This window comes from Centrocercus urophasianus, unplaced genomic scaffold (genome assembly GCF_019232065.1).
Source record: "Centrocercus urophasianus isolate 14NV4802_14NV808 unplaced genomic scaffold, USGS_Curo_1.0 seq_73, whole genome shotgun sequence".
Taxonomy (NCBI): domain Eukaryota; kingdom Metazoa; phylum Chordata; class Aves; order Galliformes; family Phasianidae; genus Centrocercus; species Centrocercus urophasianus.
This window is the reverse complement of record NW_024885344.1, coordinates 7416048-7430001: the sequence shown is the minus strand read 5'-3', so window position 1 is coordinate 7430001 and position 13954 is coordinate 7416048. Positions and strand designations below refer to the sequence as shown.

The window sequence follows — 13954 nt, the reverse complement described above, 5'->3', positions numbered from 1 at the left end:
CTGCTCCTGCCATCTCTGGTGGCTCACTGCACCACTCGGGATGTGTGAAGGGCAGCAACAGCCCTGCTGAGGAGAGTAGTTTCAGGACATGAACTGGAAAGGTGAGAAGTCATTTGGTGAACTTTTTAAAACAATCCTACGATATGCTGTCTTGCTGCTTTCTTCATCAGTAAGGAAACATTTCAAGAAATACAAGATGATGAGTACAATTTAAAGCAATTTGAATTTTACACTATGACTCCTTAAGCTAATGAAGTCAACAGGCATCAGTAGCTACTGCTCAGAAACACAGACAGAATTAAGCTGTGTACCCTTTTTCCATCCTATTAAGTAAGGAAAGAGATTTTTAAAAGGCAAGTTGATTACTTCTCTGTAATCAGTCTTGTCTGGATACATTAAACAGAAGTGCAGAACTGAATATGAGCATGCCTTAGGCAATTTGCATGCCCTGCAAGGTTTGATCTAGTATATAAAATTCAGCATCCCTCAGACCTGTAGTACAATATGCTATTGATTAAAATGATGATAGTTCATGTAATCCAGTAATATAAAAGGGAGATAACCTCATATATGACAGCACTGAGTACTCAGTTTATTTCTTCAATACTATAAGGTATTTGCTACCCCAAATAGAAGGCAACTGATTTTAGATGCTCTTTTATGAGAAATAAAGGAATGTGAAGGTTCACTGAGGTTTTCCAAAAACAGCAACAGGGTTTTAGTTAACAGTAGTTCAACCAAACACTATGCCTATCACTCCACACATGAAAAGCTTTTGCTACCTCCTGATCGATATCTTTTTCGAAAAGCATTGCCCATTATACTAAATATTTAGATCATCCAAATCACAAATGGTGGAGGGGGAATCAGCACAAGATTTCCTCTTTGCTCTTCTAGGTCATTCAAGGATGAACAAAGATGAAAGGCTAACACACTGATCCAGAAATATGAAAAAAGTACTACACAAGACCAGGATAAGAAATTCCTTGGCCTTTACAGACCATCAACAACCTTCAGACTAATTCAGAGAAGAACCCTTTCACTGCAGTGCCCCTCTCTCCTGTACAGCCTATGAAACACAACAGCATCCACATCAGATCCCCAACACAGCCCACAGCGTGCTGGAAGGGGGGCAACATAGGGTCCAAGTTTTGGCTGGTCCGGTGTGGAGCCGTCAGTTGGACTCAATGATCCTTACGGGTCTTTCCCAGCTTGGGATAATTAAGCAACTTCCCAGCAGGGAAGATGCACAAAGGACGAGTTTGGAGAAGGTAACATTCTCCGTGTCCCCACCTGTCCATGCAGCATTGCCCAAAGTCTTAAGCAAATGCTCCAGAGTTTTTCTGTCCCTATGTGCAGGCTGAGACTGACTACAGAAGAGTTACTACTTATTTGCAGATAGTAGCAGCTTCACTTAATGCAGGCATCATAGCCTCTGCATCCAAAAGAACGAACTCTGAGAAGTCAGAATAGCAAATGAGCTTCTCCTTGCAAGAGAAACATTTCAGAAATTTCAGGAGGATGGAAAAGCCAAGAAGGACGGAGGAGGGGAGAAAAACTCCTTTCCAGCTGCAAATAAATGAGCAACACCTCAGACAGCTAATTCCAGGAAGTCAGAGGCTAATCTGAACCAATGCTGTGCTAAAGCAAGCCCCTTCATCAGAAGCTCCTGCAATGTCAGAAAATGAAGCACAAGACTTCACTAAACCTTTAATCTGTTCTAAGAGGGCAAATATAAGTGCAGTAGTATGCCTGGTGCATAGTAATTTAGCCTCTGATGCTACTAACAGCATGACACAGAGCCAAGACAGCCCACGTACGCCTCTTTCCTTGATCTGTCCAAGTATAACTGATATAGAAACAAAGGAACCGGGAGTGACTGACATGAAAAGAAACGCAAAATCCACTAGCATGTTTGGAAGCAAAACAGAAACTGCAAAGAGGGCCCCTAGCCTATCCCTGCTATGGGCAGCCAGGAGAAAAGACCTTCTGTACTGACAGACATCAGTGTGCCCACGTGGCCAAGAAGACCAGTGGCATTCTGACTCGTATCAGGAATGGTGTGGGGAGCAGGACTAGAGAAGTAATTCAGCCCCTGTACTTGGCACTGGTGAGGCCCCACCTCGAGTACTGTGTTCATTTTGGGGCACCTCAATACAGAAAGGATATGGAGGTGCTGGAGCAGGTCCAAAGAAGGGTAGCAAGGCTTGTGAAAGGCTTGGAGAGTGTGTCCTACGAGGAGAGACTGAAGGAAGTGGGGATATTCAGTTTGAGGAAGAGGAGTCTGAGGGGAAACCTTACTGCTCGCTTCAAATACCCAAATGGCATTTGAGCGGGGCTGGTCTCTTCTGAGCGGTGACAGGCAACAGGATGAGGGGAAATGGCCTCAAGTTGCACCAGGGGAGGTTTAGGTTGATGATCTCGAAGGTCTTTTCCAGCCTGAGCAATTCTATGATTCTGTGATCCTATTCTGTGGGCACAGGGCAGTGCAAAAGGGCATCTGCCCTGGAACTGCCACACTCTTGCCATCAGAGTCTTCAGTCCGTTCAGTCTTTTTTCTGTTCCCGGGCTAACACAATCCTCCACAGAGCTCAATAAATGGCTCAACAGTCGTCACTTTTCCCAAACCGTTCAGCTCTCTGAATAACCTGGTCTAGAGGGAGGTGCCCCTGCAATTGGATGACCTTAAAGGTCCCTTCCAACCCAAACCGTTTTATGATTCTCAAAAGAGCATTTTGCCGCAAGGCTGCAGTCTGCATTAGAGTCACTCCGAGTTCTGTCCAAGGCCCTCATGCTCACGGGCTCTCCCGTGCTGTGCATCCTATGTACAGTAAAGAAACACTGCGTTACCTCTTAAGACAAAGGGAAGACCGAAGAACGGAACGTGTAAACACTTTTTCCCCACTGTGTCATGCAGGTGAAAGCACCATCCCTACACGTGGCGCTAACAACCGCAAAGCACCGAAACGTAGGTACCAAAAGTTCTGCTACACAGCCCGACCCGACAGCGGACAGGACACGGAGCCTTCCCGCCCCTCAGCCCTCCGCCCCGGGCGGCACTTACCAGTGCTTCCCGTACAGCCAGTTCCCCCCCCAGCTCAGCAAGCACACACCGAACGTGGTTTTCTTCCAGTGGTTCCTCAGGGTGGCCAACACCTTCCCCGCCCCCGCCATGCCGCCGGGGAAGCGGCGGCCACGCTGCACGCACCCCAAGGGAAACGACGCGCAGCCCTCCGCCGCCGCCGCCCGGCTCGGCTGGAAACGGCAGCCATGGCCCTGCGTTCCGCGCTGCCGGCCCTAAGGTCACTTCTAAGCAAAAAATGACAAGGGAACATATTTTCGTGGCCGTGCTTCTGTGCTCGTAGACGCGGTGCAGTCGCCTTCAGCCTGTGAGGTGGCCCGCAGCGGGGAGGTGGTGGAGTCACTGTCCTTGGAGGTGCCCCAAAACTGCATGGATGTGGCACTGAGGGATGTGGTCAGTGGGCATGGTGGGCATGGGATAGTGTTCACCTGCGTGCACTTTGTCCAAGGTCTTTTCTAACCTTAATGTTTCTGTGATTCTATGATTTGATGTCCAAGTCCCACCAAATAAGTGACCACTGCACCAGGAGAAACATCGCCAACCATGGAAAAACATCTCCACCCGTGCCCTGCTCACAAGGATGTCCTGCAGCTGGTAAGGAGCCAACATTCCAACAGGGAATTGTGGAGATGTGACTGAGTGACCCAGCTGCACGATGGCACAAACCTTTGGGACAACCCAGAGACAGCCCAGGGAGACCTGAGAGCAGCCTCTCAATATTTAAAGGGGGGACAGCCTCTCAATAAAAAGGAGGGGACAGACTTAATAAGGTCTGTTGTGGTAGGATAGGGGGAAATGATTTCAAACTAAAAGAGATGAGTTTTAGATTCATTATAAGGAAAAGGGTTTTTTGTTTGTTTGTTTGTTTGTTTTGTTTTTGTTTTGTTTTTAATGATAAGGGTAGTTATGCATTAGCACAGTAACACCCAGTAAGGCAGGGGATGTTCCATTCCTGGAGGCACTCATGAACAATCTGGAGGGGCTCTGAGCTATCTGATCTAGCTGTTGGTGTCCCTGTTCATTGCAAAGGAGTTGGACCAGATGGCCTTAAAAGGTTTCTTCCAACTCAACTGATTCTATGATTCTCTGAAGCCAGAGGTGAAAGCCTGGTGCAGCATTCATGCCTGGCTTCATCGGATGCAAAATGCAGAGAGTGCAAATGGCTGCAGAGATACCAGGGGGATGAGCTGATAACCAAATGAGAAAGGAGTGCAGAGGGGCAACCACTCAAAGTGGACTGTTGGCTAAACAAGTGGTGTAAGGATGTGCTCTGCTTTTGGAGAACGCTGTCCTTCTGCCAAGGACTAGTGCTTACAGAGGATCTGTGTGTTAATAAAAGTGGACTGATGGAGGCAAAATTTGGGACTAGAGGTACTTAAAAGTCTGTTCTGAAAGAGTCATGTTGATGCAGAAGAGAGGGCAGAAGCCACTCTACTGTTACTGATGAGGAAAGCAGATTCAAACCTGCAGATTGGTTTCCCTACTGTTGCTTTTGACGTCTGGTTCAGGCAGACCCTTGCCCAGTAGCCATCTCTTCCCACTTAAACATTCTGGCTTTACCTATTCAGTGCATCTCATCCAAATTCGTAATTGTCATGAGCTGCCACAAGTGATTTACAGAGATCTGTTATAGCTTCTTGTTTCACAACCAAATCTTTGGAATGTTGTAATGTTTATTAACAATGCTTCCAAAAAAAGCTTGGATTTTTTTATATAAACCTTTTTCAGTATGCCAGTGCAGGTTCAGTGAAGTCAGAAGAATGCTGAAACATGGGAAGAGCCTGAATGTTTCTAAGATGGCGGAATGGAAATTTTCCTGAGTTCATATGCATGAAAACACATTTGTGTTAGTATAACCAAGGCATTTTAGCTCAAACAATTGTTGTCTTTCTACATCATCAGGAAAAGGACTTGACGCCTGCCTTAAGCAGGCTGGAAGAGCTCCAGAAGTCCCTTCCCACCTCAGCCATTTTGGGACGTTATCTGAGAAACTGGTCTAGAAATTTGAGATGGTGCTTTTTGACAACTGCCCTTAGAAGAAACATTGCAGACAGCAACAACAGATTGTGTGCTTATCCCATTATCTGGCTTTACTTAGGATGCAGAGTCCATTCTGCAATCCCTCCTGGCAAACATGCATGTCCTAGTTTTCGGCTGTGGCTGTTTGATTGCCCTCAAGGTAGATCACACCTGCCACGCTCTCACATGTACCAGATACTTCCTTTTTAGCTCTCTTAGTTTTTGCATGTCAAATCGATAGAAGTAGGTATTAGAATAAGTGCAGTAAAAAATGAGAGGATAGAGATCTGATTTTGAGCATCCTCTACGTTGTATGCTGTAGTCCTTGTTTGTAAGTCAAGTAAAATGACTGCTACCTTTTTCAGAAAACTGCTTGGAGGAGGCTGAAATATGTGCTTAGGTTTCTTATGATTTCTTACGCCGGATGGTTTGCGTAAAAAGAACTCAGTGTTTGAAAGGCTGCTCCACAACTGACGTGGGATTTATCACCTAAAATTACCACACAAATTAATTGTGAAGACAAATCTGTGCCTCATCCCAGACCATGCTTCAGGGATATATTTGTAACATTAGAAAACTCACATGCTTGACCAGGTAAGTTCTCTTCTTAGCTAGAGTACATGGCAGAAACAGTAGAGGAGGGATGTTTTCTACCACTTGACAGTGTCCTATGATTGTACATACGTAAGCATTATCAAGGACAGAGAATGATTTATTCTCCTTTTCTGTTCAGCACAACTTGTCCTCACCTCAGCTAACTCATCTGTGTTGCTGTGTTTCTGCCATGATCATTCTTCTGGGAACAGGGTTGAAGTCACTGATTTCATCACATGGCATGTAGTTCTGAGTTGAACCTTCTGATACCTCCAGGGAAGCTGAGAACAGAGTCCTATTCCCAGCCACCAGCTGGTCTTCTATTCAAATTCACGGCCTGAAAGCTAATTCTAGCCACATGGTCCGCAGATAATCCACATATGGCTGAGCTGGGTGACCCCATCCTGCGTCTCCAGTACATTTCTGCATCAACACTCTGCAAAGGCAGGGGGAGTTTCTTTACATGATGGTAGCATGAAGGATAAGCTCTGTCTGTCCCCAGCACCTCCCTTTACACACCTTTTTGATACTGCTGTGGCAAGAGTGGTATGGGGGGAATATCTTTTGGTACAGAAACCTGAAGCTTCTGTGCTGCTGATGAAAAATTCCCAGACTGCAAATCTCTCCACACTTCTGGCCTCTCAAGGGAGATTAAAGCTCTGCTTTAATTCTGCAGCCCCTGAGCACCACAATGATCTACAGTGGATAGAGTCCTTGTCCTTGGTCCCTTGGAGTGTCTCTCCAGATCAAACTGTGGGATGGGAGCTGCAGCCTTACTAGTGCAGCCATACTGCACTATTCCCACATCTCCAACTTTTCTCTCTCCACAAGCCTGTCTCTCTCACAGGACTGAGCTGCAGAAAGTGCTGTTTCCTTGTCTAGGGGTTCTCATGCTAGCTGAAGTCTCTGGTGGATCTTCCAGTTGGTGTTTCTTTACTTGTGCTCATGGCCCCAGCATCTGCAGCCTTTCTTCCACTCCGTGTCTTAGGTCCCTCTCCATTCCACCCTGGCTGCTGTTCTGTATAAGAACAGGGTGTATTGCAGCCACTGAAGCTAACCAGAGAAATTTTGTATCTGTGATAGCAGAAAAAGTTCATGATGGATTCTTTCGCCCTCATTTTCAGCTCTGCCCAAAGGTGCAAGCCCCCGGGGCAGTCATGTCTGCAGTCAGTGCCTGCTCCACTGGTGTGGAGAAAGGTCTGAATTACACTGACAGAGTTTTTGGTTGGGTAATTCAGAAACACTCTACGTGAGAATAATCCCTACATTTCCTTCCCTCCACTTTTCCTTTTCTATTCAGTAAGCAGAACACAATATGAGCTTCACCCTCCCTAGATCAAAATTCAGGAGCGTGTCCAGCGTATTTCTACAGCAAAAAAAACACTGCTTTTTTGCCCTGCCCCCTCTTCCCATGGCTGGACTATTATACAGAAATATTCCCCAGTTCTTAGAGTTTATTAACCTTTTTTCCAAGGGAATGAATGGAGATATTCACAGCTTTTGAACAGTCGCAGAAACCCATTAAATTTCTCTATGGCAGTCTTCTCAGGAGGTTGTTCCTTTAGCAGAGACATTTCAGGCTCTGCACCTTCTCCCAACCTATTTGGATTCAGTAAATGCAGGTGCCACTGAGGCATTAGAGTGAGCAGTCCTGGCTCCAAGCTTTAAGTGTAGCAGGGCAACTGAAAAAAAATTTCTATAGGCTTGTGATCTTGGAGCTGGCCAGAAATATTGGCTCCCCATCGTGTCCCATCGCCAGCACCAGCTGGGTTGGTTCTCCCTCAGGTCTGCTTTGAATGAGAGAACAAGGACAGTGTCCCAGGCTGGGATCAATCCCTTCACTCAGCAGCACAAAACCCAATGCATAAAAACCCATAGCAACTTCTGTGTTTGATAAACTACTTGCTTTCATTGAAGATGTCAGTGAGGGCTAATCTGAGGACATCACTTAAATCACTGGTAGGGGATTCTGTTCTTATAAAGTTCTGCTGGTCCAGACTAAGGTCACTCATCCTGCATCTGTAGGCAGCACCCATTTGGGTGGTGGAAGCTGGCATCCATCATGTTGGTAATACAGAAGAACACTCCACAGGTGTTGACACTGCCACTAACAGAACCTCAGAGTGAATGATTTACAGCCACCAGATTCTCACACAGGTAATTTGCTTCCAGCAGAGATTAACGTTCATTGTTTAATGACAGTAAATAAATAAATTTGTATTCTCTCCATTTGTTGTACAGCTGGATAAGAGAATGGGTAGGAAACCAAGGCTTTCATGCTACTGTTACGTACTACATACCTATGGCTTCACTAAGATATCAGCTGCCTGAAAATTCTGATACTGCTGTATACTATCCTGGTTGCATCCAAAGCCAGATGATATTAGATGCAGAAAAACTCCAGAAAATTACCAATACATCTGCAGCAATGATTCATTTTTTACTGAGGCAATGACATTCTAATCTATGGACCAGATGGAATGGGCCTTGGGCAATTGTAATCAAAGAGCAACAGACACATTTTGAAGGGAGAAGAGATTCCCAGTTGGTTTCCTACTAAATGCTTCTATTTTCATTTTGTTTTGACTCAGTTGTGTGCATCACTGCACACATCTGGCTGACATGTTAAACCATCTACCTGGAACACTGCTGTGTATACTCAAAATTCCACTTCTTCCAAAGTCAGTACCAGTGCCCTGTGACAACGTATTGTTTTATGCTTGTCCTTAGGTGGAGTTGGGGTCTGCAGCATCGGTGGCAGTCGAAGGCTGGATGAGAAGATTCATCACTAATGAAGAACCACTCCCATTCATCTTCACTGACCAGATAACTTTGCCACCACAGAAGCTAGACAATTAGTCTGATTTGGATTTTGGAGCACAAAATATAGTCACTTAGGAAGAGTGTAATCCTGCTGAGTTACTACAGATTGGTGTAGTATCTCGCTTTTTAGTTATCTCATAGTTTTCAAATATCTCAAAGGCCATCTTTTCACTCTGACTATCAAAAAATTTGCTGGAGTTACAGATCTGCCTATCCTATCATATATACAGTTTCCTTAGGTTGTGGAGGACATCTGAGTTCATCCAAAGGGATTCTGTCTAAACTCTGTAGCATTCCCTGCAAGAGTATTTCAACAAGCTCTGTGGCTAGTTTGTGTTCTGCACAGTTTTGCATTGCATTTTATGTTTCAGAAAGTAGCTAAGCGATATGTTTTAAAAATAGCTGTTGTTATTCTCATGTTGTTAATTTTCGTGCTAATTATGAGACAGGACTCAGACACTGCTTTTGAATTCCATAGTTTCTTCTATTACAAACAGAGTAGTGGGTTTGTTTTTTTTTTTAATTCACATCACATCATGGTCTGGTCATTTGAAAGGCTGACTTGGCTTTTCTTGTTGTTCAGAGATACTTTCCACTTAATATGCTGTTTTCAGAATCTGTGGCAAAGATGAAGGCAGTGTAAGACTCTGGGACTTGACAAGGCTGGATTAGAACAGTCTTGTATTTCATATTAAATGCAAGCATCTTGAACCAGTGACTAGCCTTTCCAAATGCACAGGCGTTGCTGACTCCATTTACATGATATCTTCGCTTACTTTGATTTCTTGCTTTCCTGTTTTAAGAACAGATGGAGAAAGTAATTTAAGCACTGAATACCATAAGGTACCTGGAATAAAGTAAATTAAGGAAACACTATGAGAGAACAAATAGAGGAGTTAAACCACAAGCAGAAGATTCACAATTAAGAATTAATGGAGAATATAATCTTAGCCAAGCAACAGAAATCACCTGGCTGAGAGGGAGTCCTACAGTGTGTAGGCAGTGCAATGACACTGCAGATATGTAGAGAATCCAAAGTCAGAGAAGAGAGGAGACAGAGTGTATGGAATTTTACAAACTGCAGCAGGTAACACAAATTGTGATAATGTCTACTGTATGATCAAAGCCACAAGGAGTACAATGGACTGCATCACACGGAATCAGAACCACAGAATCATAGATGTTCAATTCCATGGAATAAACTGTTTTCAGAGCTCTTCTTGGTATATGGAAAACAACAAAGAGAGACAAAAGCATCTATCAGGCCTCTGAGAAGGCACAGGCCAGGGCTCAGAGCTGCCAGAAAACACGAGAACAAGAAAGGGATTGATGGGGAGGGGCCCACGTGGAGACCACGTGTCTGGGGCGCAGGAGGAGGGCCCTGCAGTCAGGGGGCAGGAGGACAGCCCTGCGGCCACCCCTGGCCCCACAGCCTCCCCACAGGTGACATCAGTGCCCGCACTCTCTGGCAGCACCGCGACATCCAGCAGAGAGGAGCAGCCCAGCACAGCAGGGGCTGACGATCGTGCGGGTCCCAGTCACGGCCCCGCTGCACACACGGCGAGGGAAGCGGAGCGGCCCCGCGAGGAGACGGAGCAGGAGGCAGCAGCAGGTCCCTCTGCCCGGAGCAGCAGCCCCTCCGCTCCTGGCCACTGTCCTGAGAGGGCCCGGCAGCCCCCGAAGAGGAGCACCGACAGTGACCTGGACCCACAGCTGCCCTGCAAGAGGCCACCGCCTCGGCGGAACTAGCAGGGTTACACTTCTCTTTAATTAATAAATCATAAAAACTTTTCTTAGAATCCTGGAATAGTAGTGGTTGGGAGAGACCTCCGCAGATCATGCACTCCAGCCTAGATTATACGCGTCTCTGAATTCCAAGCCAAAGCACATAATGAACAGGAGCTCTACATAAACAAGAAATATTACACAACATAACACCCTAACAAAAATGGCTTCAGCATTAACTTTGGGTACAGACAGGATTGTTTCAAAAAAGAAATATATTGAAAATGTGTCTGCTTCCATACCATCTCATCAATTTTGCATGCATTTTTACTTAAACTAATAATGCTAGCTATTATGACAATGCACTGCAAATAAGTACCTCTGAAAATATGAAAATCTTTTTGTCTGTTATTTTCATATATGACTACGTAAAATGTAGTGTATAATACAGCAGTATCTATTTTGCAATACGCCCTGTCATTCAAGTGAACATGGTTCAAAAGATAAATCTTTCCTACCTTTAACCACTGTTCTTCCAGTTGGTTTCCCAAAGATACCTAGAAGACATCTTCTTGCTCCTAAGTATGTGGTTGTTTGAGTGAAGCACCAGTTATATAGCCAGAGAGTCCTCTGTAAAGTGGCACAGTACTGAGAGGAAGCAGCTGTTCCACATGGTTTTACACAAAACCCATCACTTTGCATACCCATGCTACCCCATCTAAGGCTGGGAGCATTCATTTAGAAAATCAGATTGCCAAGAGAAGGAATATAGAGGATAGATAAAAGAAAAAAGAAAAAAAAAAGGACAGCACCATTTTCTTAGATGTCCCAGCAGCAGTCAAAGATCAAATAGCCTGTCTGGAAGAAAATAGGACACGTAATCCTCTAATAGTTATATAGAAGTGAATGTGTTGTTAGAAATAAGCCTTATGTAGAAAACCTCGTTATTGGTTACAATCGAAATGGGTGTGTGGAAGTCCTGCAGGGACTGAAAAGTCCCAACCATAAGCCAGGAAAATCTTCCACAAGCCCTTAAAGGCACTGCTGAGACTCACCATGTGTACACGGGCGATTTTGGTGCTCCATTTGGCTGGCAAAGGACACATCCCAGAGCTGTGCATCTGTGTGTGTGGATGTACAGGGGTTGCCAGCACTTTACGAGAGCAGTGGGATAGCAGCAGCTGTGTATTCACTTGAGGTTGCCACCTCTGTCACGGTGAGTCTTCTGGCAAAGCCAAGAGAGCAGAGAGGAAGGGAAAAATGTGCCTGATGTGTCCCCAGGAGGGGTGGGCATCCACCAAGTCTGTGGGTTCATGGCTATGTGGCCACTTGTCCCACTTGGAGCCACAGATCCATGCAGCAGCAGCAGTTTCCTTACTGTAATCCTGGAATGTCACTAAGGATTGATTTAGAAAGGTAGGTAGGGTCTTCAATCTCTGATTTTGTAGTGAGCATCCCTGCCACCGCTATGCTGTCAGGCTTTTGTTGCTGGTCACTCACAGGTGATGGGAGCTGAACAAGCAGAGCTCTTGGAAGCCAGCAGCCTTCTGGGTGTGCAGTTCAATCACTTGGGCTTGTCAAAACCTCACAGTTTATGCTGAAGCTGGCATTGTGGCTGCAGCAAACATCAGGTCAGAGAATCACAGAATTGAAGGGGTTGGATGGCACCTCGGGAGATCATCAAGTTCCTCTGAGCTTAGCTGAGTCGTGCCTCGCAACAGATGGGCCAGCTTGGGCCAAACATCAATCACCATGTCGTTCACCTCAATGAAACATATTTCCTGGTAATTTGGGAATCATTGTATCTTAGGTTAATAAGCACTGTTATCTTCCTTCTCCACATTCATATACTCCATGTCATAGTTGCTGTGTCTTAAACAGAAATCACCCTCAGGATATCATCTAATTATCTTCTCATCATTCTGAAAATCTGTTTGGTACTACCAGTAATCTCATCATTATAAGTGCAACACTCATTGAACAAACAGAGAATAAAAATATATGCAATGTAGCAACCAAATTGTACTGGAATCTCACAGTCAGTGATGGATTATTCTGAAGCAGATTGTTCTCATACATTATTTCCTGAGAAAGATTTGAATAGTTCAAGAAAACCCTGTTTCAATCACAAGGTTCTATTCTAGATCCTGGCTATTTGACATGATTCCATCACCACTTGCAGGCATGTTGAGAACCAGAAATGGTCAGATGCTTCCTGTGAGAGTGGGGAGAACTCTCAGCAGGGATGACATGGCTGGAATCTCATGACACACACTAGTCCCTGCGCAGGCCCTGGGGGATGCTGGAGATGCAACAAAGTTGAGCTCTGTGACAGTGATCCAGCATCTCCTGGGCTCATCCTCTGCTTCTGGGTGACATCCTGGATGGACTTGCTTGCGACTGGGAAGCCGTCATTTTCTTCTTGACAGGCAGCAGCTCCTGGCACTGCACCGAGAAAAGCAAAACTGCAGAGGAGTTCTGACCCACGTATGTTTAAGAGATCAGAGGTCTGATCCTCAGCTCCTGAAAGTAAATGGAAATACATTCATGAAGAGCAGAAGGGCAGATTTTCAGGCTGTTATTGCCTGTCATCTGTGCCCAGTTATACTTAGTTCTGTTACATCTGCACAGAGCCACTTGAACATGTATCAAAACAATTCCCGTCTCCAGCTTTGATCCACAGTCTGATCCAACAGTAGACCACCATTTGTCTAGCTGGTAAAATAAATGCTGACAAATTTAAGGTACTTTCTTTTTTTTTCTTCTGTAAATGTATGCAGATAGATCTGGAACATTTTATGAGTACATTGCACACCTGATAGAACCACTCATGATGGTTTCCTCTCTGGGTATAGAAAAAAGCATCCATATCCATGTTGATCATTTTCATCAATTCCATTCCTATACTTAATGCTCATTTTGGCCAGGAAATTTTTTCCAGAATAGCACAGATGAGCCTGTGAACTCTTTGGCACTCTCAGCCAAATGGCTAAAACAGTAATCCACCTCTTAAAGTAAAGTGGGTCCCATTAAGTGATCAAGGGAGTTGTAAGTCATGTGCGTGTGTGTACGTGCAAATTAATATGTGAGAGAGAGCCAAGGCAGAGAGGTGCTGCATTTAGTATGAACTCGGGAAAGGTTACTAGACATTGCCTTCTGTGCTGGCCCAGCAACTTCCAGCTTTGTATTCATCCAAGTAATTGAAATCCCTTTCTGTTTTAATACGCAAATTTGCATGTACTTCCATAATTCAGTATTACTGATGCAAATATAATAGAAATATATATGTGACCAGTTACATTCTTCAATAAAGTGGGCAAAGGGACAACATAGGAAGAGTCTTTAGAAACACGGAACACTCCCGAATCCATAAAGAAAGAATAAAATAGGAATTTGGAGGATAATATCCTACCTCTGATGGCATAAGTGCCTGTAAATCTCATCCCTTCCCCATTCAAGTTCCATGACCCTCCTCTGGACAAATTTGCTTATGAACATTTTCCTATGGAAAAATGCACCACAGATTATATTTGCAGCCAGTTTTAGGAGAAACAAAGGGGAAACCAGGCCATGAGGGCTCTTAGAGAGCAGGGCAAGTCTTCCAGTATGTGAGGAGCAATAAGACATCAGAGATTTCCCTATAAATCACATCTTGTGCTGCATATTTGCAGTGTTCTGCTGTGATGACAGAGCTTATCCAGGACACACACA

General features: G+C 44.8%; 2 protein-coding genes across 3 annotated transcripts in view; both read right to left on the bottom strand.

Annotated features, from left to right (window-relative positions):
• Positions 1 to 3217, bottom strand: part of AGK (acylglycerol kinase) — a 32168-nt gene extending 28951 nt beyond the window's left edge. Inside the window, exon 1 of the mRNA XM_042837980.1 lies at positions 3065 to 3217. Within this exon, the coding sequence (XP_042693914.1) occupies positions 3065 to 3174 (110 nt within the window). The 5' untranslated portion in view covers positions 3175 to 3217. The remainder of the gene's footprint in view (positions 1 to 3064) is intronic.
• Positions 3218 to 8986: 5769 nt separating this feature from the next.
• Positions 8987 to 13954, bottom strand: part of TMEM178B (transmembrane protein 178B) — a 231434-nt gene continuing 226466 nt past the window's right edge. The window contains exons 4-6 of one of the 2 annotated variants that reach the window (XR_006171839.1): positions 11299 to 12766; positions 10762 to 10873; positions 8987 to 9311 (exon numbers count right to left, since the gene is read on the bottom strand). The gene's annotated coding sequence lies outside the window, so the exon portion shown is untranslated. The remainder of the gene's footprint in view (positions 9312 to 10761; positions 10874 to 11298; positions 12767 to 13954) is intronic. The other variant, XR_006171840.1, reaches the window with a different exon arrangement.